Source organism: Anoplolepis gracilipes, chromosome 17 (assembly GCF_047496725.1).
Source record: "Anoplolepis gracilipes chromosome 17, ASM4749672v1, whole genome shotgun sequence".
In the NCBI taxonomy this organism is placed as follows: domain Eukaryota; kingdom Metazoa; phylum Arthropoda; class Insecta; order Hymenoptera; family Formicidae; genus Anoplolepis; species Anoplolepis gracilipes.
The window spans coordinates 5859260-5885465 of record NC_132986.1 but is presented as its reverse complement, the minus strand read 5'-3'; the positions used below and the strand labels follow the sequence as shown (position 1 = coordinate 5885465).

At 34.0% G+C, this 26206-nt stretch overlaps 4 protein-coding genes and 1 long non-coding RNA gene across 18 annotated transcripts in view; 2 read left to right on the top strand and 3 right to left on the bottom strand.

The window, feature by feature from the left end:
- LOC140675211 (uncharacterized) overlaps positions 1-6726 on the bottom strand; it is a 44035-nt gene extending 37309 nt beyond the window's left edge. For both annotated transcript variants that reach the window (XR_012048346.1, XR_012048345.1), the window contains exon 1: positions 6587-6726. This is a non-coding gene — a long non-coding RNA (uncharacterized lncRNA). The remainder of the gene's footprint in view (positions 1-6586) is intronic.
- Lolal (longitudinals lacking protein-like) overlaps positions 1-11504 on the top strand; it is a 180810-nt gene extending 169306 nt beyond the window's left edge. For 2 of the 5 annotated variants that reach the window (XM_072909420.1, XM_072909416.1), the window contains one exon: positions 171-307. Coding sequence is in view for 3 of the 5 variants with exons in the window: in XM_072909415.1 (XP_072765516.1) it covers positions 7585-7773; positions 7878-8072 (384 nt within the window). In the remaining 2 variants the exon portion in view is untranslated. Of the gene's footprint in view, positions 1-170; positions 317-6734; positions 6928-7539; positions 7774-7877; positions 8092-8664 lie in introns of those variants that run through there. The other 3 variants (XM_072909415.1, XM_072909413.1, XM_072909414.1) reach the window with 3 other exon arrangements.
- Positions 259-4260, bottom strand: LOC140675205 (CCAAT/enhancer-binding protein). The gene has a single exon (XM_072909408.1). It carries the CDS (start codon positions 3305-3307, stop codon positions 2255-2257), a length of 1053 nt encoding a protein of 350 aa, XP_072765509.1. The 5' UTR covers positions 3308-4260; the 3' UTR covers positions 259-2254.
- Positions 11505-11585: 81 nt separating the features above from the next.
- Positions 11586-16270, bottom strand: LOC140675204 (arrestin domain-containing protein 17). 2 transcript variants are annotated; one of them, XM_072909406.1, is made up of 8 exons: positions 16011-16270; positions 14070-14225; positions 13664-13878; positions 13275-13460; positions 12881-13089; positions 12348-12604; positions 12073-12201; positions 11586-11963 (listed from the first exon to the last, which is right to left on the bottom strand). In XM_072909406.1, exons 1-8 carry the CDS (start codon positions 16126-16128, stop codon positions 11941-11943), a joined length of 1293 nt encoding a protein of 430 aa, XP_072765507.1. In that variant the 5' UTR covers positions 16129-16270; the 3' UTR covers positions 11586-11940. The 2 variants fall into 2 exon arrangements, with proteins under 2 accessions (XP_072765507.1, XP_072765508.1); XM_072909407.1 differs by lacking the exon at positions 13275-13460.
- Positions 16271-20832: 4562 nt separating this feature from the next.
- LOC140675171 (uncharacterized) overlaps positions 20833-26206 on the top strand; it is a 41239-nt gene continuing 35865 nt past the window's right edge. For 3 of the 8 annotated variants that reach the window (XM_072909321.1, XM_072909316.1, XM_072909314.1), the window contains exons 1-4: positions 20833-21133; positions 21583-21630; positions 22317-23515; positions 25643-25786. In XM_072909321.1, coding sequence (XP_072765422.1) covers positions 22522-23515; positions 25643-25786 — 1138 coding nt within the window. In that variant the 5' untranslated portion in view covers positions 20833-21133; positions 21583-21630; positions 22317-22521. The remainder of the gene's footprint in view (positions 21134-21582; positions 21631-22316; positions 23516-25642; positions 25787-26206) is intronic. The other 5 variants (XM_072909315.1, XM_072909318.1, XM_072909319.1 and 2 more) reach the window with 5 other exon arrangements.

Here is a 26206-nt window from a genome sequence, read left to right as displayed (position 1 = left end):
ACGCACATGTATAATGCGTGAGATACTATATAACACATGACACATTGAGAATAGTGTTAAAAGAATAATTTCACATATAGTTTGTTTAAATGCTAATATTACATATTATATTTATATTGAACAATGTTACTTTTCTCAAGAAAAATAACTTTATGAATCGAAAATTTCAGATTCATATCATAAAGGATTAAATTTACGATCAAGACGCAGGAAAAGATGGACGGAGATGAAGAAGGAAACAGAGAGCAGGCACCGCGCTTACGTTTCATATCAAAATATATTTGTGCATAGACAAGATGACCGTGATTTGTGACAGGTAATCTCGTACCCTAATATCATACGTCAGTCATACATCAAGGCACGCGTGCCATACGTCCACATTCACACCCGCTACACGCCGTGATCGCGCACCTTCGCGTAATTAAATCGCTCGCACGCGAATGCACATGATACATGCAACCATGATGAACGCACGATATATGCCGGCTGCTGCTGCTGCTGCTGTTATTGTGTATCGTAGGCATCGGATTTATATTTGAATGAAATGAAATAAAATTCTGTTTTCATGACTGTAAGTTTGTAATAGATATTTATATAATTCCACTTCCTTCTCTCTTTCTTGTCACTAATAAAATATGCAATTACAACAATTCGTTTGATTCGTTTGTCTCGTTCCTATCGACGCATTCGTGCACGCGGGATTACACAGCCATACATATGTTACATATATTCACACAGGTACTCATACAGATATGGACGTACATGCTTACTCGCGCGTGTGTATGCACGCATACAATTTGCTCGATCGTTTTCCGGCCGTTTCTCTCGTACATACTCGCGCGCGTTCGAGCATTCTGTCGGCTTCTCTTCTAACAAAATATATTAGCTTTATATATGTATGTATATGTGTATATATGTATTTATATATACACATTTCGAATATAATAATAATAAAATTACTATAAGAACTATAATACAAGAGCGCGAATGATTGCTCGTGCTTACCTTGCTCGATTACGTTTCATCGAACGCATCGAGCACGGAAGCGAATACGTATCGAGAGAAAATGAAGATCGACTTCTCTTATTGATACACATCGACGAGCCGCGTTGATCAAGATCATCGTATTTCAACGTGACTCTTTTTTTAGGTACTTGGTAATTGAAGAGCAATATATAATCTACATTTATTAATTTAACGTTATCTAAGAACCGAAGTCTAAATACAACGCCATGTGTATGTGTCTTTCGTGTTGAAAGTGTGTTGGATATTGTGTGTATGTATAGTACGAAACGTATAATATACAATTAAAGTGAGAGGCATGATTTGTTCGAAGTCTCAGAGTTCGCCTCCGTGTTGCGATTTTGCGCGTTTAGCAAGGGGGACTCGAAATTATCTAGGTAGATAATAACGACAGTTTTACTTATGTGGTCCATAAGTGCAAAAAAAAAAAAAAAAGAAGTACATCTTACTTCTTACTAAAGTATACTAAGGAAAAATAACGACGAAGGAAAGTAAAAGAGAGAAAAAGGAAAGATAAGATCGGACAGCCTTTTTGCGTCCTTCGTCAATTTTACGCGATTATCGATCAGTTATGTCAAAAGATCGCAACACACACGACGATTTGTTTACAGTTCACGCGATTGATTTTTCACGGTTTGTTATCTATTCGATTTTCGATTTTCGCCCCTTTTCGCCTTTTTGTCCTCTCAGTGTCCGGGCAGCACTCTTTCTTTCGAGCGAAGGCTCGCGAGCGGAGAACCTGTCTTCGAACATGCGAATCATCATCATCATCATCATCATATCGATCGCGTTCTCCAGTCGCAAGCTCGCGTTGAGTAACTCGCTCTTCTCGGTCGTCTTCCTACGCGACTCGTCGACTCCCTTCTTCTCCCTCCCACGCTCGCGACTTCGCGACAACGACACGCACGCATGCACGTGCGCTCGCATCGTGCGCTTCGAATTGAGCGAGATATAAGATACGACGCAGAAGACAAAGACAGAGGGAATAAGTGAGCGGGATGGAAGCAGAAAGAGAGATAGAGAGAGAGAGAGAGAGAGAGAGAGAGCGGGAGAGACGAGACTCGCGTAAGAGATTTACGCGATGCGTGTACGCGTGGAGACGCGAGAGGAAAGCGGAAGACGCGCGACTGACTTCGCCTCACAATCGGAGCGGTCTGATAGGCCAGGGACGCGAGTATAAACGACGACGTGGTCGTCGTCGTCAAACGACGGCTACGTCCGCGCGTTGCTGCTACATAGGTCCGATCGCGTGTTGTTGGAACTGGTCGAGATGCCTGGAGATTTCGCGGTGCACGTGCTCGGGCAGCATGCTGACGTTGCCGAAGAGCGATCTGAGGACGTTGAGTTCCTCGGTGAGCAGTTCGATCCGTTTCTTCAGCAAATCGTTGTCTTTCACCAGCAACTTGACCTTCTCCTCGGTCTCGCGCGATCGTACCTTCGCCTTCTCGCGGCTCTTCCTCACGGCAATGTTATTTCTTTCCCGTCGTCGTCTGTACTCATCGCTCGCCTTGTCGATGGCCTTGGTCTGCTTCCTAGCGACGTTAGCGGCAGCGTGATGTTGATGAGTTAACACTGGTCCCTTCATGGGACCGCCTCGTGGCGGTGGTTGATGAATCGGCGTGCCAGGATGATTGCCGGGCATCGTGGACGGTGCCAGGTTGGTGAAGGTCTGACTGCCGTTACCGAACGGATTGTTCGTCACCGAACTGTAACCCGGTGGATATTGAGGGCAGTGACGTCGGTAATCTGCCGGGTCCAGTGGCTCTTCTTTGATGCTAGGCGATTCCGAACTCGAACTGTTACTATCGCTACAGCTACCCTGGTGATAATTCGCGCCGCTGTGCACTGGCTGCGGCATGTATGCGAGCGTAGTGCGCGTATTATAGTTGCCCGTTCTTATGTGCTTTACGCCGTTGCCAGCATTGAGCATGTCCAATAAACCATCGTTGAAGTGGTTGTCGTCGATCAGATGTTGAAGGTCCAACGAGATCTCCGGAGTGTTAAGATCGGTGAGTTCACCGGCGGCGGCACAGTGTTCAGCATATTGCTGATGCAAAGTTGCCTTACTGGCGGAGACCTTGCTCACAACCGCGCTGTTCAACTGCTGGTTATGATTATGATTATGATTGATCTGCAGAGCAGAATTATTATTGTTGTTTGTCGCGGTATTGTTGTTGTTCTGATTACTAGTGTTGTTATTAAGCACCTGGGACTTCTTCAGATCGGCCGTACCCTGGGCCTGGGCCTGATGGGCCGCCGAATCGTACATGACTGGTGATTCCATTGTTTACTTGCACATGACAGAGAAGAAGTCCTTTCGCGACTTCACCGCAACCACCTGTACGTCCGTCTTATTAGCGCGTAGAAACTTCGTCTGGTTCGTCTCGCTGTTTCTATTTTATCCTATTTTCCTCTTCTTCTCTCAGCCGTCGTATCTGTCGTTCAAGGACGAAAGCCCGGCGACGTGAGGAGAGAATACTTCTCGGCGTGAATCTATTACATCCACACCGTCACCGTCGCGGATAATAAACGGACCTCGTCATTTCCTCGAAACCATGCGTCGTAGTTTTTGACACTGTTCCAAGTACTTACTATTGCTATAACGAATTATATATTCCGAGATCACGAAGACCTCGATCGTCACACGTTCCGTTTGTCGACGATGTTATATCGTTTTAGACGCGTGTCCGTTTCGCGTCAAACACCGCGTTTTACTACGCTTACACGCACGATTTCGATTATATGTACTTTTTGTCTATCGCATTCGAAATACACATTGAGACCGCTACGGAGAGAACGAGAGAGTCCGATGCGATAATACAATCCACATGAGAGTTGGCGCGCGACTGTTCGCCTCGGCAGCATGTTACAAGCTTTCAATGTGGCCCGCGCGACTGTGCCTCATTGCGCTTGCGTGACGCTACGTTTCTCCCGCACGTTCCTCTTTACGTTCGGTCCCTCCGAAAGAGGACCGCGAGAGGAGGTAAACGCGAAGCGTCCGAGTTGCGCTCGCTCGTACGAGCACCCGTCAGCTCCCATTCTCCCTTCTTCCCGCTCTCCTTACTCTCCTCTAGGCCCTGTTTTATTTCTAACTCTTGCTCTCGCTTTTCTCGCTCGCTATCTGAGCACGTCTCTTTCTCTCTCTTTCGCATTCGTCCGATTTTGATCCTTTTTTTTTCCTGTCTCCCTCTCCGCCTCCGACGTTTCGATCGTTTTTGCTCTCCCTCCCTTCGCTCCTCATTCGATTCCGTCAAGCGTCGCGTCCTTCCCTGTCTCTCTCTCTCTCTCTCTCTCTCTCTCTCTCTCTCTCTCTCTCTCTCTCTCTCTCTCTCTCTCTTTCTCTCTCTCTTTCTTTTTCTCGCTCTCTTACATGCCGAGGTTCTGTCACGGTTCCACGCGACGGAAAAAGTTTTCCGGCATTTGATTCTCCCGACAGCCACACACTCGTGCGGTGTTGTGGGGCTTTTTTTCAACTTGCAATAAGTGCACAGATTTTAGAAAACTAATTTTTACGTAGTTTATAATCAGATTATTTATCATTAATTACTACAGAAATAACTATCAAATTAATAGCAATCGAATTTGGATCAAACATGAAAATTCCGGGCTAATTATATTCGATTGTTGTTGAAACATTTTATGTATTTGATAAAAATATTTATTATAAATTAATATTTCATGTATATAATACTACAAATATCATGTGACATTATATGGCACCTATCATTATAATCGGTACTCATTAAGTGTGGTTAACAGTACTCTGTTGCAGCCGATAGGAACATGTCACCGTTTGCACGATATTGCGCAATTGATGATAACTAATTAAGCAGAAATCTTTTGTTGCACTTCTTTCCCTCTTGAAATTTTTAGAGATTTTGGTGAAAATAATGTTTTTCCAGTAACGCGCCTTGCTTTAATTGGCAAAGATTTAATTTGTATTGGAACAAGATTTAAGAGCTATTGAATAATATTAATGAGAATCAATTCGCAAAAAAGCTATATAATTTAATTATAATACATGCTATTTGTAAAATTCTAAACGTGACAATCAAAATTTATGACAAAGGATTATCTAATGCGGAAAGAGAATTATTTAAAGAATTATTTAAGAATTATTTAATTATTGAATTGGATTGATAAATAAATTTTAATAGTTAAATAAATAAATTATAATAGCTAAATCTTTGCATTTTCTCTAAGAGATTTAGGGTTGTTTTTATTAATTTATTTTTTGAAATTAATTTTAAATCGATATTTATATATATTTCATTTCCTTATTTATATTTTAGCTTTGATCGCTTTATCGTCATTTTCATATAGCTTTAAAATATTTATCTTTATATATACTTTCTCCAGAAATGCCCCGGAATTTTTTAGCTTTTTGAACTGTTTATCCTCTTTCGCTATTATTGCTGAATCAGCTTAATCGGAGATTATTTTTTTTTTCAAGAGCAACTGGCGATTTTCACGCGAGATGTGTCGCGAATAGACGAATCATCGTTGCGTCATGTTTCGATTGTTTATCAATGTGGATTTTTATCTTTAATATTGTGCACGCAGTTGTTACGCGTGCGTTGATCTATGAGCCAATGCACGCTGTCGTACGTATTTTAATGACGCGAACTGAAAGACAAGTTTCTATACATATAAATATAAGCTATACTTGCTTGTGTCGATACTTTTGTTATCAAGGCAAAAAAGAAAGAGATAGAAGCAATTTTTATGCGCAATTGGCGAGGTTAAGATCATATTAATATCCTTTGTTCACTAATTATAAATGTCTCTTTCTTACGCGCTCTAATTCATCTTATACATACATATATATGTCACTACATACATTACATAACAACGGGTTACGAAACGGGAATAAGAGACCTACGAATAATGCGTTGTTTTGTATTTATTTTTCGCTTTTTCTTTTATATTATTTTCTTTATATTTTATTAATGAGAGTATTTCTGTTCTGTGGATGAAACCATTTCTTTCATATATGTTGTTTTAAGAAGTAATAATTCTGGTTAATTTCTAACCAATTATTAATGATTATCGTACACACATACACACTTGAGTTAAATAGTGTAGTAATAGTTAAGAAAAACAAATCATGAATATTATACGTACTTTATGTGCTATATGTACTTTGTAATATTATACTTTTCACACGAAGTCAATTATTATTACTGTAACTTTAAAACATATTATATTATGATTTATTAGAATCTAATATTTTTAAATTCTTGCAAATTTATGAAATTAATTTCAAATATGTAAATTGTAGCATTTATAATTTTTGTAAGCATACTTCAATATTTGAAAATAATTAAATACTAAAAAAAAGAATTTTAAATATATCGTACGCGCGATGAAGTCTCACATAAGATATATATATATAGCCTAAAGTTAATTGTAATTAATAGATTTCTTTATATCATAGTAATTCTGTTTCTTAATAAACAGAGAACAAGCGAGACATGAAAATGAATTATTAATTAACTTTAATTAAGATTTATGAGATTGTAGTGTATACAAATATGAATTAATCATAAAATGTACGACTCACCGAAATTTGCTCGCAAACACGCAGAGACGAGACTTTCCAACTGCGGTTGCGTCAGTCGCGTCAGTCGCGCCATCTGACAGCACGCTTGAGAATAACTTCAGTCAGTGATACGCGGACCGATCGTCACCGGAAAGACTCGAGCTTGACCGAATTTCCCTTCGTCGTGATATTAGTCACAACAAAAAAATCGTGTTGATCGCGCAAAAAGTTTTCGGCTCTGCGTATTTTTCGCGTCCCCTCGGCAGGAAGGTGCTGGTACTAAACACGTCGGCGCCTCGTCCAGGATTCGTCGACGACGCGAAGTAAGCGAACGCGTGTCCAGAAATTCGTCCTCGCGTCGCGTGAGTTCTCTCAATCCCTGATGTGTGTTGTGGGTCCTCGTGTGTGTTGTGTTGGGGCCCGTGTCCCGTGTGCGTCGTTTAATGGAACGGGCCGACGGACGCACGCGTGCTGTATAATTGATGTGCGCGATTTAACGCGGTATCCATTACGGAGCCGTCCCCTTTAATTCGCCCGTTCGCGATATGATACGCTCCGCTTCGCAGCCAAGCTTAGCCGATCCGCGTCATCGCGTCCCGCTCCCTCGCTCGCCGAGATATCCTCTGGCTTAACCTACAAAGGTTACCTGGCGCGCCGATCTTTCGTGTTTACACGTTTCAAGAAAGTTCTTCCTTCCGTATTGTTTTCCTTTTAAAACCAATATTTCAACGGTTAACGCGATCGATGAAAGTTGTCGTGCGAGAAAGTTTTTCACTTTATTCTGATAGTTTACGATCAAACGTGCATCTTCACGAGCGTCTCTTCATCAAAAGCTTACTCGTCAAAAAATTACTTTCCGTTTATTTTATTTCGTTTTTTTATCCTTTTTTTTGTTACATAAACGTATGAGAAGTAATTCTGGTCTGTTTACATGATAGACATTGACTAATATTTCGATATAATCTTATTTGCAGACTGCACAATTACGTGGGAGTTATAGGGCAATATCAGCATTTACAATGGCGGGAGAACAACAGCAGTTTTTTCTTAAATGGAACGACTTCCAATCGAACATGGTGTCATCGTTCAAACATCTGCGAGATGAAAAAAGTTTCACGGATGTGACGTTGGCTTGTGATGGTCAAACTTGCAAAGCGCATAAAATGGTCTTGTCTGCCTGTAGTCCTTATTTTAAATCCTTATTAGAGGTATATTATTTATGTTATAAATGATAGACAGTAATTCATATATAATAAATAATTTATATATAATTTATATAATGAAACTAATTTACTGCTTGATAATATTACAGGAAAATCCGTCCAAACATCCTATTATAATTCTAAAGGATGTTGCATACAGCCATTTGCAAGCCATTCTAGAATTTATGTATGCAGGTGAAGTAAACGTTTCACAAGATCAGTTACCAGCATTTCTTAAAACGGCAGACCGGCTTAAAGTTAAAGGACTAGCTGAAGCTCCTGGTGCCATTAAGAGAGAAGGTTAAAGATACACACGTAATTACGGTATGCTTTGACTTTATTTAATTAATCTTACACAAATTGATAAGAATATTTTTTATTTTCTTATATAACTTTCTTATCCTCAAATGCTATTATTTATTGCAATTTTTTTCCCATTATGTATTTGGTGATTTAATTTAACCTCATGTATATAATTTATATAACATATGATAAAAGAAATTGCTTAGTCACAATATTTATTTAAAAACAAGAAAAGGAGTCTCTCTTTCTCTTTCACCTAGCTGCATTTATTTAATAATAGCATTGATTTAATAATAGCATTGATTTCGGAATTATATTACGTTTATGTTGTACAAGAGTTTATTGTTCAATTATTGATTGTGCAGTTTTATTTTTGAATATATATATATATATATATATATAAATATGTCTGTATATATATATATAAAATATAAGACATTTAATTCTATTGTTTCTGTATATATTATAACATGAACATACAAAAGTTAATAAGTTTTGAAAAAGTTAGTTAAAACATTACCTCAAGCATAAAATGTGAAAGGATTATTCGATGTTATACAGACAACTGGGGCAAATGTAAATTTTTTTTTGCAGGTCTTTGAAAAGCTGGACTGAAAAAAAAGAAACAATGTAATAATGTAAAATGATTGCGCAAAACACATACCACACAACAGAAACATACAATAAGACACATACATGTGAATGCAAATATACAATATATATATGTATATATAGGTATGTATATATATGTGTGTGTGTGTGTGTATGTGTGTATATATACATATATATATAAATATATATAAATATGTATATATACATATACATATATATGTACACATACACACACGTACATATACATACATATATATATGTATGTACGTATGGATGTGTGTATGCATATATATATATATATATATATAAACACTACATGTGCACAACCCAGTATCCTCTGGTTCATGACTTGGATCAACATATGTACGATGACAATGGAAAATAATGCCTTTTTCTTAATCTCATTTAATGTTAATGATCGTACTGAGAGTATGATAGTACACGTAAGACGAAATGTTGATGTTTGTCTTGAACCCATTACGCCACATTGCAGCGGCAACAATAACACAACAACATTGATTATTTTTTTAAAATAAGGCGCCACGAGGCGCGAATAAGTGGGTCGCGATAGTTTACAATATATGCTGACCGGGGCAGTCTTGATAGATCAAGTTGGAAATGTTGAGGACACCTGTTACAACGCCCGTTTTTTCAAACCGATCTACTTGACTCACAGCACTCCCTATCGGTTCTATTTGGTAGATCTATTCACGAAGTAGCTTTATCTCTTTTGTCTTTGTCGCGTGTTAATTTATCATTTATCGTGAAGTTCATTCGAGGTTCGTGCAGTTCTCTCGAAATATGAAAGTCTTTCGCATCTTTTTGATAGATATCTACCTACATATATTGTATTCATTTTTATGGAATATTTACCTGACAATGAAAAAGTGATCATAAAAGCTAGAACACGATTATAAGAATGTTTTCCTTTAAGAAAGCGATCGTATAGGGCATTACTGATTCTATTTCGTACTAGATTACGTATAAATGATAGTTGAACAAAAGAAAGTATTTCATTGGCAACCAATCGAGGAGTTGTGCTTCTGTCGTGGATAGATTTGCGAAACCTCCGACAATTAAGGAATATCAAATCAAGTTTGCTGGAAGTAGTAACGTGCGTATTTACGTCATTCAATACAGATTTCTTTTGACGAATTTGCGAAATGACATTAAAACGACGTTTGTGCGTGTTCACGCGAAATGTAAAAAAAGAAGTATGAAATACTTACGAGAAGAATTGTTCTTGCAATATCGCAACCGATCCCGTACAAGTTACCTCTTCTAGTGATCATGATTTTTACTTAACCAAATACTGCCAGTATTTGTACCGGCGTATTCACAATATTACCGATAGACCAAATTTATTTATGATAATAATATATTAAGGGTTGAAAAAAAAATGATGTGTGTGTTTTAAATCGAGGGAAAGTTATTGTAATATAAGCGAAGTAAATTTTTGTAAAGTCGGAGCGCACAGTTCCTTTTCCCTCCCGACAACCAAGACGCTCGAAAAAAAAGTTTAGGAAAAAAAGTCAGGAAACATTATCGAGTCAAAGACATAAAAAAGATTGATGTATTATATGGATGATATTTTTCCTCTTGTCTTTATGTATTCATCAAATATTTTAACATTATTCAAATTTCATTCTTTGTTACTATAAAATTTTAATCGAAATTTTTTTACAATATTGTACACAAGTTTTCATTAGTTTTGTTTATTGCTAAATATGTCCGCGCTCGCGATTCCTGACTAGGTGTTTCTTATAATTATACATTGAGAATCTCTGTAATTACGTGAATTTTTCTTGCGATTTAATTATTTTTTGTCTAATTTAAATTTATTCCAACACTCTAATTTTTACTTGAATTATATCAAGAATTAACACGTGAATTATATTGAATTAGTAAGCTCCTACAGACACTGTATTTAGGATTGTACACATTCATCGAACGTCAATCATATCCCACAGATTATGAATTAGCGCATTATTTCCTATCGATTTTGCTTCGGATGTTTCTGTGATTAACATGTGAAACCGCTTTGAAAACGTAGGTTGTAAGAATGGTCCGTCAAAGAAATATACAGATTTCGGTAATATTTGTTAACAAGAACAAGTTCTGATATATAATCAATGGGACCATTCACGTGTAAGCGTTAAAGCGAAGTTTGCAACAAGAATAGTTGGCAAACATTTGGGATCTCTGGATCTCTCTTTTCAGAATAAAAATGTTTAGTTACTTGATCGTCTTTATGCTTTATCATTTTTCGCAGTCATCCGATAGCAATATCATGCAATAGATATCCGACGTTCATTCAGTATTTAAGGCATTAAATGCCTCAAGATGGATGGGTTCAGTTCCTACATTGATACGTTTGCCGGGCATTTGGTGGCTGAATGTGAATAGTACCATGTACATTTGCTATGCTGTAAATTTGGAGTACAATTATTGTAGAATAGAAAATCTCACATACATATTTAGGAGTGACCGTTTGCGTTAAGTTCACGATTATGTCATAAGCCCTTTCTCGTTACATTTATTGCTTTATCTCCGATTTCCATGCTTCATTCTCCACATCCAAGATTCCGTAAGTTAATAGCCAAATCGATTGCTCTAAACATTATCGAGATGAATTCTCCCTCTTTCGCTCCTTTCCTCTTTTTCGTTGCGTTATTTTTATTATTCCTATCGTTATTCCTACTATCTGTTCCTGCCAAAATTCAAAACTTTATTAACGTTTATTAACGTTTGCTATTGTATGACTCGATGATGATTATGATATGATAATGTTGAGATATAAAATAAATTATGTAAATATATCATTTTCGCGTAATTCTCTTTCTCTCTCTCTATTTTTATTGCTCTTGCAATAAATTTCTTTTTTGCGACGTTCTGTCAAGCGTGTTAACCATGGTTATAAATACTGAATACAAAATATGTATGTCCCAAAATTATATTTATCATTATATACATCATATACATATTATTTATTCGACATAAAACGTGATACATTTATAGTCGTAAGTAGAATATGTCATAAAGTATAAAAATATACATGATTACAATCTTTTTGTACGTAAAAAAAAAAAAAAAAAATTATATTCGAATATACTATATGAGGTAATAGGCGAATCAGAATCTGCATTTTTCTAGTATGCTTGTTTCTGCATTACGGCAAGCGCGTCAAGTAGAAATAACTTAATTGGTGGTATATTCTTCCGCTTTATTTGTGCTTATGTTCCGAATTCGTATTTCATCTTATTTTTCAGGTGGAGAGGAATCTATGAAATAAAATATTTATGGTATATGAAATAAAATATTCAGATATGTATTGTAGATCATTTTCAAAATGATATAAAGCACTTAGCAATAACTATATTTCGTTCTTACAAGGCGTTGGAAAATTAAAGACTGGATATCTTGGTGCGAAAGGTTCGTTGGCACCATGCACGTAATTAGATTCATCGTCATCTTTAATACTATCCGCTCTTTGCACACATTCTTCATATGATGGTGGTGCTAGATAAAGATAATAATTTCTTAAAATTATTTTCCTTTATATATATATACACACAATATATAAAGATGATGGTTACTAATTAAGATACTAAGATAACTTTGAAGATACTAATCTTGTCTATTTATAAAAAGTAGCATCTACTCACGTATATCCCATTGGTTAGCCGAAGTGCTAGGTTGATTTGCAGAAGCAAAATCTGTGGGTTGAGGTCCTGGATATGGGTAAGGTAGATTTGGTGGAGCATAATCTGGAGACATCGGCATCGGTGGAGGAGGGTCATCATCGTATTGCATAATAGGAGCTGTAGGCTGTACAGTTTGTGTATAAGGTACAGATGAAATTGCTGAGCGCAGTGGGATTGTCCCGATCAAGATCGGATAAGTTTTGGTGATGCTGCAATGCCTATCGCAGAAATTGAATTAATTTTTTAACGAATCGTCAATCAATATAACTTTATTTTAATTAAATTAAAAATTTCTTGCAAGTAGCTATAAAATAATTTCTAATAATTAAAAAAATTTTTTCAAAGAATTTTCAAGTTATTTATATATTTATATATATATATATTCAATCATACACCGTTATATAAATAATAACTCTCGAAAATTCTTTAAAATTATTAGAAATTATTTTGTAGTTACTAATAAGAAACAATAGTTTTGAAAAATGTATACGTACATTCCTGAAATGTGAATTGTAATGCGTAAAATGTATTTCTGATCTATTATGTTGCAATATTCCAATTGGGATGGTGGTATCGGTGGAACTTGTAATCGTGACACAATGTCAGCATATGAACCAAATGGTCCCCTACTTTCTTCGCCCTTAACAACCGCTTTATCCGTTTTAGTTGAATTGTATGGGGTTTTTGCATGGAATTCCAAGGACTTTGTAAACAAGAAAAATATAATTAATAAGGAAAGAAAAATATAATTATAATTATATTAAATTAAAATTATAAAGGAAAATATTATAATTATATTGTGTAGGTAAACATTAATTTGATAGGCATTAGATTATATAAGTAAATGATATAGCTATAAATTGTAACGATGACAGTGATTAAATTTACCCGTTCTAATTTAACGCAAATCTTTGTCACATTTATACTGCTCGTATTATTTAAGTTGAGCATCGTTTCTATCGATTGCCCCGGAACGAACCCCGTTGTCGGTATTTTAATACGCATCTTTATCGAGCCCATATCGAAACAGCAGAAACAACAAAAGTTTTCATTCGTTTCGTCGTCTACGCCGAGCTAATGAAAAACCATAGATATATAAAGATATATACATATATTAAAAATATTTGTGTGAGAAGCAAATTATTTATAAATATATTGTTTTGTAGTTATATATCATCATTTTGTAGTTTGATCGCGAATTATTGCTTCGAATTATTACTTAATATCGAGATAAAAGAAATGCATACACATAACTTTCATATACTGATTTTACTCACACATTGTTGACTGTAAGCGTTCAAGTCATAAGATGAGACCACGGTAAACGCAATCTTGCACTCGTGATCGAATCTCCATGGTCTATCAATGACCGCCTTCGTCGTATATCTGATGTGACCGTTTGCATGTTCAAAGCTACACGGTATATTATAGGGTAATGAAAAGTTAAAAGGGTATTTATGAAATCCTGCTGGCATCCGTACATCTCCATTACCTGTAATAATTAACGGTAATACTTGATTTAACGATAATAATGAACGATATATATTTGATAGATTAAAAATATTTCATTGCAATTAAGTCGAATAATTGAATGAAGTAATTCTATTTAATTATCTTATAATATTTAGTTACAAGTTTTACTATCAAGTTTTTAGTAATAATGATGTAATCTTTAGGTATTACCTGTTGTATTCCCGAATAGGTAATACGTCAGGTTAAAATACTGCTCGTTTGCTCGAAAATGATCAACTTGGGTGTGACGATGTCCTTGAGAATTCTTGTTACTTCTTCTTCTCTCCCAGCTAACATTAGCTTCTCCCTTAATTGACAATTTTAGCGCTGCGATAAAAAATTTTTATTGTTATTTATTTTTTTATATTAAAATGTTATACAGTATATTAAAAAATAATTGATCTTTTCTTTCTCTCGTTCTCTCTTCCTCAAATATTGAAACAAATTCGATCATTACTGGTTAAACATGGTAATCATTTTTTTTTTATTATGTATGTGTATATATATATATATATATATATATATATATATATAAACAAATTAAAGATTCTGAAAAACATAAAGAAAAATCAATTTTTTAAAATAAAACAATTTAATGAACAGACTTACATATTACAACAATATTGCGTTTACAGCGCTCGAAATTCAGTGTTAGTTAAAACGTATCAATAGAATTTCTAAACGCGTAGTATATACAGTTATGCATTGCATAACCGGCTGTACAGTTAGTATATAAAAATAGATGCAAAAATGGCAAAGCTATAACCTCGCATATTAGCAGCGATGAGGTATATTAGTTTTCTTAGCAATCCAACGGATTGCTCTTAATAACTGGAATCTACTTCTGATAAATTTATTTTTAGTCTGTTTACAATTTTAGAAACATATAGATTGTAGAATGTGTATTCAAAATCCTAACGATTAAGAAATTAGTTCATTTAGAAATGCGAGAATTATTTTATAATATAACTTGTTATCATACACGAGTAAGATAGTAAGAAAGTTTTGAGAAATATATTTTTGATATATGTATTTTACTCTAATATTACTTAGAAAATAATTATGCATTTTAATAATTATTTCATTCTTAAAACGAATGCGACATTGAGATAATTTTAGTAGGTCTTTATTTGCTTAAAATGTCGTCTGTCAAAATGTCATTTCTGATAACACTCTTTTATAAATCGATAACTGTACTTTGTGTGTCCAATTGACATATTTCATTTGCCTTCGATATTTAATTTGCTACGTAATTCTTTAATGTATATGTTATTTCTCTTTACATATTTTTATGAAATATGTGGAGGATAAAAAGAAATTTCACTTTACTCCTTACTATATTATACCATAGTTAAAAAACATGAACATTTGATATGTTTCACATGTAGTTCAATTTATGCTGGTAAATAATTATTATTATATTATCAAGCGTCTAATGGGAAGTTGTGGCTAACAGGACTCTTTGCAGGGACGCATACACATTTGAGCAAGTGAGAGAAAAATGTTATATTCGATACTTTATTTATTTCATCATAAAAATAAAAAATATCGAGTATAAAGACATATTGTGAAGGCGTATGTGTGAAAATGTATGAAGCTATTACATCGTACAGAATTTCGTACAGAAATTATTTTTATAAATACAATTTAATTAACTGCATTGAATTAACTTAGATGCGTTGTATTATATCCTAATGCAATATAAATTTTTGATATAATTTTTATTGCATGGTCAGGCAATGTTTTTCGTTTAATTAGTACAATTTTTTGTTCCTTCTTTTGAATAAAAGTTTAAAGTTTAAAAACGAGTTTAAAAGATTTCTTTCAAGATGTTAGTGTTATTTAGTTCTTTTCTGATTGAATTTTTTAATTACTTTATCCATCCACAGAATAGATATTCATACAAAAACACATTCTTGGTGAGAGTATTCGGCGCCTCTTTTTCACGGCATTGGTTTCACACTGTCACGCATTTTTACGCACATATATACACACGTGCGCACTTTGGCGCCCGACGCTCATCCGACATGGCGCCGGCGATACAATCGCTCGATACTTGCTTGATCTCGTGCCACGACACGCGGCGACACGTGTATGTTGGACACTATTTACCTCTGATGGATTTCTCTCTGGCCAGGTCGACGATGACGTTGCCGGTGACTAGTTCGCCAGGCGTGTAAGTAGCGCCTGACCGATCGAATTCGATGCGAAAAGTCCTCAGCGATGGCATCTGGCAATGTGTCGAGATCTCGCTTTTTATCGAGTTGGATCGAGGTCGAGTGATCGAAGTGGGAGACAAAGACTAGATGCAACAGACAAACGGGACGCTCGACGACTGAATACGAATCCTCTCACGACGTTGTTCTGACTGATTGCCAGTCGAGCTAGCGTTGAGACTGTGGGTGGATTCGTATCAGCACCCCACTAGAAACGTCATCAGGATGCGTGCCGCTCCCCTCACGATAGTATAATGGTAGTAGGAGACTTCTTGTTCCTGATCTTTCTCGTTTATAATAAATAGGAATAAGTCGCTAGAGAGTTACAGTATGATAGACTGAGAATGTCAATAGATACTACTGATATTAACAGAAGATACTACAATATAGTAACTTTTTAGAATAATGGCATGTACGAATTTATTATAATATTATTTAAAAATAATAATTTTATGAAGTAGTTAATGCATTAAAAAATATTCGATATAAAGTAATGTTATTCTGATTAACTGCGATAATATAAAAGTAATGTGTTATTCTCATCAATTTGAAAAAGAATATGAAAAATAAATATGTGAACAATTAATATAAAAAATAAGGATAAAAAATAAGTATGTACAATATGCATTCGGATGTGTTTTGCAAAATTTTAGTAAAAAGGCTTTTAATTTAGTTTTTAATACAGATATTAATATGGATGTATATTTATAGAGTTCATAAAACTGTAGAACACCTGAGTCATCTAATGATCATCCCACACATAGGAAATAAAATAGATTCCTATAAAATATTAAAAAACATGAGTCAATGTATATTGTAATTATATACGCTGCATATGTATGACGTTTATTGTAGTTTGATAAAAATAGAAATCTTTAAACGTCAACATTTTTCAGAGAATTAATACTGTAATGCGGTATAAAATATAATGTCGAGTGCAAGGTTATCATTTCTCTGTACATAATGTCGTAGTAACGTGAAGATTATCAATCAATGCAAAATATAAAGATCAGATTACCAACTATTTTATCTACAAAACAATGTAAATATCATTAAAAGATAAGATTAGGTGATTTAATGCATTTCGCGACATGTGTATGCTTTCCAATGGAATGCATCGCTGCGAGTGATGTATTTTTGTTCTTCATCGAGTTGGAAATGTGCTACTTTCGCAAATTTTCGTCAGCTCTACTAATCGATGATTACGCCACGTGTTGCGCGTTTTATGCATGTTAATGCTATAGTGCAAGTAATGCTCTCATTCGGTTATCTAAATCGATTAAAGTAAGATAGTTCAGAATCAATGAGATAAATTATCGCATAATTTTTTGAATGTATACATACTGCGATACTTTATTTCTCTCCGAAATAGACTGATAATGTTTTCATCAATATATGCGTCGTCGTTAAATTTGTACTGTACGCATCCGCTATCTGACGGTTTCTGATACTACCTACTATATAACTTCCATGCACTCATATGATATGGTCTACATAAGTTAACTGGTTAAGTTACATTATCTTCTTACAATAATTGGATTTTAATATTTGTACATTTTATCCGACAATCTCTTTTTAACTACAGTTATTTTTAGCGACAATAAAAATTTAAGGAATTAATATTAAATAAATTATAAATATATAATACAAAAGAAACAGATATAACTACAACTATATCAGTGGCAGTTCATACATCTTCGACGATACTTGTATAATATACATGAAACAAAATATAAAATAAGAATAAGAGTTACGAAATTTCTTTTAGATCCTAAATTCTTTATTTTTTCTGTTTTTATTAATAATTTATATTAAATAGAAATAATTTGATTAGTAGTATGAAACGTATTTCATTTGAAATATAGTTGTAAGATTAATTTATTTTTTCAATATTTTTCAGGTGAATCTGTAAGTAAAATATTGATAATAATATGACAATAAATGCATGTGATAAAAATAATATAAAATTATAACACCTAAATATAGCACGGTTATATCTCATACATGTATGACGTTAGGAATTTAAAGACTGGATTTAGGCGCAAGGATTATTAGTACACGTGCTTAGACTTACTGCATTTATTACATGTTTTGTTCATGTAGTATTCTTCACAATAAAGATGTTAGATACAAAAGAATTAACTTTTTAAACTTTGAAATTAATGTTTTAGTTTACTAAAAAGTAGAATAATAAACATTTTTAATTAAATTAAACATGGAGAAATTGATGTTTACAAAAATTATTTAAAATATTATTTTTTTATATAAAGAAAACACAGTGTTTTCATATTTTAGTATAAATTAATAAATTAATAAAATTTGTTAAGTAATTACATATTATTATAAAAATTGTTTATAAATAAATACAAAAATATTTATATAACATCTAGCGATTCATTATCGTTTAAGAATAAAATATCGTCGCAGATGATATGAGCGGCTAGAACCAGTCACAAACAATTGTTTCACTGACATAAAGTCAATTTTTGATCAATGTGAAATAGGAATTAATTGACCACTTACTCTAATTTGCTAGATAATTATAAGTAGAAATAAGAAGATATAAGTCAACTCTAATGCACATCCATATTAGAAACACTAATCACTTAAAAGCAAGTAAAGTGTTTTTATTGTGCGTTCGATATCTATTAACAATAAGTAGATATATCCAAACAACAGTACTTATTATTGAGGTAGAAAGAAATATTTCAACTTGTTTTATCAATTATACAGTATATGTTACACGATTTTTGCAATGTTTTTCTTCAAATAAATGTTGAAAAACATTATTTGACTGTTTTAATTTGGGCACAGACAAATAATTTATAATTTATACAAAGATAATTTAATAAGAAGATATATATATATATATATATTTATTTATTTATTTATTTATTTATTTATTTATTTATTTATTTATGTAGCAGTCTTATTATATATATTCAAGACTAAACTTTCCTCTCTATATATAAATATATATATCTAAATTCTCTTTATTGCAAGACTTCTGAGTTACGATCGCATCAATAATATAATATAAGTGGGTTGGTGGTGAAATAAATATCAAATAGTAAACGTCAAGAATAATAATATTGTATTATTTGTCGCAATATTGTGCAATATAAACTTTCTAATATATCAAATTAGAAAATAAATTACATAAATTTTATTTTATAAATATTGCAACGAGGATTATACATATAAATTAGAATCAGAAAGTTTTTATTGCTTGTGATAAACGCACAATTTGATCACTGTATTTTTACTATATGTATCTGCTATCTAGCGGTCTCTCATATTACTAGCTTTGCGCATTACTCGGATGATATAAGACGTAAAAGGCAATATATTTCCACACAACACATGCTAATTTTTTAAATCTTAATTCAACTTGATTTGATTTATTTATTATCATAGTTATTTGAAATTATGAAATTTTCTTCACAGACATCATGAAATAAAGCAATACTGAAAAACACTTTTCATCTTTTTTTTTAAATTTATTAAACTTTTATCGAGTTTCTAACATGCGAATTTAGTTAGGCAGAGTTAATGGGGATTATAATAGATAATTTATTTTCTTCCATTTTATGTAAATAATCAATTTTGAACTTATCAAATAATAAAAGGAAAGTTCAAAATGTTAGGTACACAATCTTGCTTCTTGCGAGATTAGTAGCTTCATTGAAAGTGTTATCTGACAATGTTAAGTTCGATATAATGTAGTTTGCTTCTTTCTCTTCTTCCGTTTTATATTATTAAATATTTAATATCTGCTAGCGTCTAAATTCAATTCGAAGTATTTCTGCAATCTGACGTGGCTCTTGCCAAAAACTGACGCGTCCACCACAAAGTGGTGCCAATCGATGAATGCTACAGACTGATGAGGAGGCCAAATCAGATTCCTCCATGCGCGAAACCTTTATAGTGTATACTATAGTGCTTTACTAATTAAAGGCCGAACTATGCTAGGTAAACGGGCTTGAACCAACATCAGGGGCATATTAGATTTCGCAATGTGCCTGCATATACTAAACATCTACCTGTTGGATATTGTCACAACAGACTTCAACTACAAGCTTGCAAGCCCTTCATGAGTTTCCTTGACGTAAACACAAACAACTTTCTTTGATAGACTATCGATGGACGATATCCTTTGTAGACTAGCAAAAGCGTTAGTTTAAAAAGTTGAAAACTGACATGATGATTCGATTAAATTTGTTATTTCAATATGCGTGGTTAATCGCGCATATAAGTTGCAAAACTTATCTCTTCACAAGTTTTAAAAGATATCTTTACGTAAAGTAGATCTATAAATATAGAAATAAATATTAGTTAGAAATAGATATTTTCACAATTTCTTTTTAGTTTTTTGTTATATAATTGTTATATTTTGTTTATATAATAAGTTCTCTTAGTAATATCAAAATCATGTTGTAAAAAGCATTTCTAAAGCGCGTTAAATAGAAAACATAAGAAACTAAATTTCCAATTATAAAGTTAATAAAAAATTTGACGTTATTGTTAAAAAAAAATATGATATTTTAAAATTGCGAAGATCCGATAAAAATCATTACAGTTGTAAATAACATTGAACGCGAATGCGAATTGTTGAAAGAGCATGTGCGAGGGAGAGAACAACAGAATGCCCCAGGGTCGAGCTGGATACGGGAAGGGTGGCTTGCGGCGGTTGCGAAGCGGGTGGTGCGGGGGTGGCTTCTATATTACATCGCAACCCCTCAGTAGCGTGCCGGCCATCGTCGAAGTGGCATCGTCTTCGTTTTCACGCTTCATTCTCCTCACGACGCAAAATTCGGCTGGATCCAACGAGTGCGTTTTTCTTCATTTAGGCTTAGATTCTTTCAATCAGCGCGATACGAGATTTCGCGTTTCACCGTTTTAGGCATCATAACATTATTGTTTGACGTCTTGGCGCAACTAAACAACGTGACGGTATTCTTCGTGACAACGACGATCAACAGGTTAATCTCTAGTCGGCTAACTAGTGTATCGCTTTGGGTAATGAGTTCGTGTACATCGTTGTATTTGTTTATCTTACGATATAATTGGCATGCGTGTCCTTTATTTTGTCAATATTAATCATTATATATTATAATATAGACAATTACATACGTTGCGCATAGTAAATACTGTTTAAATGCTATTATATGATTTGGAAAATGGCTTTTTCAATAATTGAACGGTATATCTTTGTTATTTTTATCATAAAATTGTGTACTTTCTGATAATTTGCTAGCAGATAAACAGAAAATTGAGCTGAAATGAAAATATTTATTCGAGAAATTATGAATTTTTGTTTATTTAACTGAATGTCGTTGCTTTGTTTAGAAATAACCTCATTACTTTATTTTTTATTACAATAATTATCAATGGAGTGTCTATTTTGACTAAAATAGCAATGAAGAAGATAATTAAAAATAATTTATGCCTTTTTTTATTTTATTTAGATCAATATAACTTTCGCAATATGGGTTTCGATCGTGAACTTGACATAGGTACGTTTTAACCTTACGATTATAGGTCACGCGCTATTACAGAGTAGCATCACATCTCATGATAATTAATTAATCATTTGAATCAATTTAATGCAAAATAAAGTAATTTTTCGTTTAATGAAATCTATTTAAGGTAACTTTTTCTACAGTAAAACTGAAGTTTTAAAGAAATATAAAATGATTGTATATATGTGAAGTGTATAAAATTTAAATTTCTTTCTCTCGTTTTTTTCCCTCTTCTTTTCTTTCTTTATGTGTGCATGTTTAAAAGAGAGAGAGAGAGAGAGAGAGAGAGAGAGAGAGAGAGAGAGAGAGAGAGAGAGAGAGAGAAAGAGAGAGAGAAAGAGAGAGGAAAACATTTAACGAAATAAGTAATTATATGCGAGTTTTTTTTTAAGCTTTAAGATTTATATATTGTGCTTTCAATTTTAATGCATGTGAAAAGCTATTGGTCACTAAATTCTATATATATATATATATATATAATATGGAAAAAATGTTTATCAAAAAAATTATATATGATTAATTTAATTTTCTTAGTTACTTTTTATTTAAAATTTAAATGTTAAATTTCTCTTTTCGTATTTGACAGTTTTCAGAAAACTTAAGCCAGAACGATAATGAAATACATTTATTCCGCAACATTTTGCAATCATATAGATATTTATCGAAATTAAATTTAACAGCAAATCCGTTGAAATGAGAAGAGTGGCTGTCGTAGTAGGACATTACATTGACGATTTATGGACGTAGCTTGAAAGCCGACGGCGATCGTTTCTGCAGCGCGACAATGACAAAAGCACGATAAATACTCAGCTCAGAGCGTCGATCCGTCAGAGATAACGCGATCCGAGAGGAAGGTAAATTCATCAGAGAGACTTTGTGTCGGAGATGGCGACCAACAGTCCCGGACAATCGATCCATCTCAAGTCTCCGAGGAGTCCACGGCAGTTGCCAGCGCTACCTCGCCTCCAGCAGCAGGTGCCGATCGCCGAGCAGCGGAGTCCGACTCTCGGTCAGTCGTTGACCAAGTCGCCCGGTACTCCTCTGGTCTTCGAATTTCCGCCCGAGTACTACCCGGAGACGCCCAACACGAACTTCGACTTCGACGAGTTTGGGCGCGCCGGCGAGCTCGAGCAGCAGCTCGGGCCCAGGAGTCCCAGGAGTCCCAGAAGCCCCAGGAGTCCCAGTTACTACAGTACCCGCATCACGGGTCCGCCGCGCAGTCCCATGACCCCCAACAGCGAAATACTGCACTCGCCTGGCCACAAATCGCCAATCTTTCAATTTTGCGATCCGCGCAAGAATCTGAAACAAGCAGCGAGTTACCCAATGTCGGCGACCTCGTCATCGATGATCGATCGCAGTAGATCAGTCAATTCGTCATGTAATTATGGTCAGAGAAGCCCGAAATCTTTTGATCGGCGGAGAAATTCCTGCTTTGGCCTGATGAGCTTAAAAAGTCCTATGTCGCCGACAATAGTAACGCCGACGTCGCACAACGCGACCAGTCCGAAAGCGGATCGAAGTCCGGATGTGGATCAAAAGAGCATTAGCAGAGAGACCGCGGGATACAAAAGCATCGACACAGGAAAAACACCATCTATGGAGGGTTCTCTTGGTATGCATGAAAAAACTACTGAGGAAACCGGTGAAAGCTTGAAAAATAAAAAGATTAACGGGCGTTTCAACAAAAGCCAAGGATGTTTAGACGAAGTTGGTCGCGAACATCATGAGGGTTTAAAAGAGCGCTCGAGACATAGAAGGGGCGAGAAAAACATGTCTCGACGATCGACCAGTGATTTAACGGATATGGGAGAGGCTGATACTGAGATCACTATGCTGTCCAGTCCCCGAAGGAGAGGTTCCATGAAAGGCGGCCTTGGTGAGTTTTTTTTTCTTTTCTACGAAACTTTTTCCTCTCCGTTTATAACGAGAGATATTTTTCCTTCCAAGTTCCAGTGTATTTCCTCCGTCTCTTTCTTTCGTAATTCGGTGGCGCGATTTTGGGTAATAAACGACAGCCGATGTTATCTCGAGAAACACAAAACGTCCCACTTTTCTGACGAGGGTTAGTTAATTAAAGATATTATATATAGCGTTGTCTAACAGATATATTTAATGTACGAAAAATAATTTGAGGCTTGTAATTTTGTGATAAGTTTTAACAATTAACTTATAATTTTTAACAATTGCAAGATTCTTATTAATTTAATATCGGTTATTTACTATTATTTATAATATTTTTAAATTTAGTTTTATCAATTAAAATTCTTCTTATTTGATTTATTTTTCTGAGTTAATTTTTATATTAACTTAATTATAACTAAGATTGTTATTTCATTATTAACTATAAACTATATAATTTAAAGTAAGCAATGAATTGATGCAAGTGAACAATGAATAAAAGCAAATGCTGAATTTAAATATTGATAAAATGCAAATTTTATTTTGTATTTGTAATATTTCTAATATTACGCGTCATCATAAAAAAAACCACAGTGGATTTTTTCGCGATTAAAGTTGTTCGTTATAGCAAGCGTGACGCAGGTCGATTTGGGGTGGAAGCGAGAATTACGACGACGACGACACGTGAATAATCTCGGCACGTGTACACTGGCCATCGATAATTGGCCTCCGTGGAAGTGAAATTTGGGATTTTGCCACGGCGAAATTCATGGCCTACGAGTCATTTACTCTTTTAATCCGATCGAGTACTCTCCTGTTGATGAAAATCCATAACGCACGTTAATAACGGGCGTAATGTAAGCTTTGTAATTTACGTGTTAAACTCATTCGTAATTTATACGCGCGCATATATATATATATATATATATATATATATATATATATTTTTATATATATATACATGCAAGAAGCTCTTATAATCCTTCCTCTTTTTTAGTATACTTTATTTGATACTCTTGAATTTTTTCTTAGATCTAATTCTTTTTTTCCTTTTTTTCTTTTTCTTATTCTGCTAAAGTTTCTACGTTCTTTTTTTTTATCCTTTTAGTCTATTGGATCTTTTCGTTCCTAAATAACGCTGAATGAAAAAGTTGTAGTATACTCTTGAGATTTAATCTTCCAATTCTTTGATCATTGGCCATTCGACTTTCATTAGTTTGGTGGTTTCATTGGTTGGGTTGGTGGGAAAATCTATCACGCGGAACACGTGTGAAATTGTAAATTTGACAACGCGTATAGATTTGCGATATATCTCTCATGTTAAAGCGTTATAGACATTATTGAAATATTATTTGAATTGAGGAATATTAAATCTCATTGTCAGTTAGATCGAATTGAGATGACATTTTGATTGAAATATTTTGCCGGAGCTTATTTACAATAATTCTTAAACAATAAAAAGTTATTTTTTAATACCACGGAGGTAATAATAGTAAAAAAGATTATCATCTATATAAATATAAAATAAAATGTCTGTATGTTCCTTATAAATTCTAAACCGATTTGAACCAAATTTTGCATAATTACTTTTTAAATCTTTGCGGAAAATATAGATTATCATAAATTTTGAACATCCTATCTCCTTCGCCTGATTTCACTCCCTTTACACTTTGTGATAATTTAAGAGAAACTATGCTTTTCCCATGATTAATAGTCGTTAATATAAAAATGGATTATTATTTAATGATGCTAATCTTGAAATTCGTTCCTGATATATATTCGTTGACTCATAAAGAGACGTCACTGTTATATGTATTTCTCCTCATCGAGAATTTATTCTCGCAAGCGCGTTCTCGGGTCATGAAAGTTTAATAAGTAACATAGTGTCGATGATGGACGTTTCCTCAAATGTCACGCTCTCGACTAACAATATATCAATACATGCATGATGTAAAACACACACACACACACACACACACACACACACACACTCACAGATAGTATGGCGTATCATGATACGGTTTACTCTTTGACGATCCCTTTTGAACATATGTTGTGAATGCGTTGAATTTTCATGAAACTCTCATGCGCGATTGTATTGCAGCTTATCTGGCATCCAGACGCGGCTCCCGCGATAGTCAATGCTCTAACATATCCAACGTTACCAACGAAGATGTGGGCCCCTTAAATTTTAGCGCTCATCCACGCGGCCGACAACGCAGAACTTCAAATTTTCTTGAACTACCCGGTGAGTGTAAAATTATAATTATCAAATTTGTATGTATATCTGTATACATAATTCAAGATTAAAGTAAAACACATTTCCTGAGCTTAAAGAAATGAAGGATTTTAAGAATTGTAATTGTAGTTGAAGTAAATCATGATAAATTAAAAATCATTTTTTCCATTAATACAAAAGAAAGATTTAATGATATAATTATATGATTTAATGATAAAGAGAGTTATAATATGATAGTTATGAAATTGTAATTATAATATGATAGTTATAAAATTGTAATTATAATATAATAAAAGAATTTAACATCAATTAAATTCAATGTGTTTTGATCTATGATTTGTAAAGAAAATTTTAAAAAGAACATAATTTTATATTTATATGAATAATATAATGTAAAATATAGTATTAAAATTAAAAAAGAAATTGTAC

Coding starts and splice junctions, on each gene's coding strand:
- LOC140675205 (XM_072909408.1), bottom strand. CDS start 3,307: ATGGAATCACCAGTCATGTACGATTCGGCGGCCCATCAGGCCCAGGCC.
- LOC140675204 (XM_072909406.1), bottom strand. CDS start 16,128: ATGCCATCGCTGAGGACTTTTCGCATCGAATTCGATCGGTCAGGCGCT. Junction 13,879..14,069: donor CCTATTCGGGAATACAACAG/GTAATACCTAAA, acceptor TAATTATTACAG/GTAATGGAGATGTACGGATG. Junction 12,202..12,347: donor GGCTAACCAATGGGATATAC/GTGAGTAGATGC, acceptor ATCTTTATCTAG/CACCACCATCATATGAAGAA.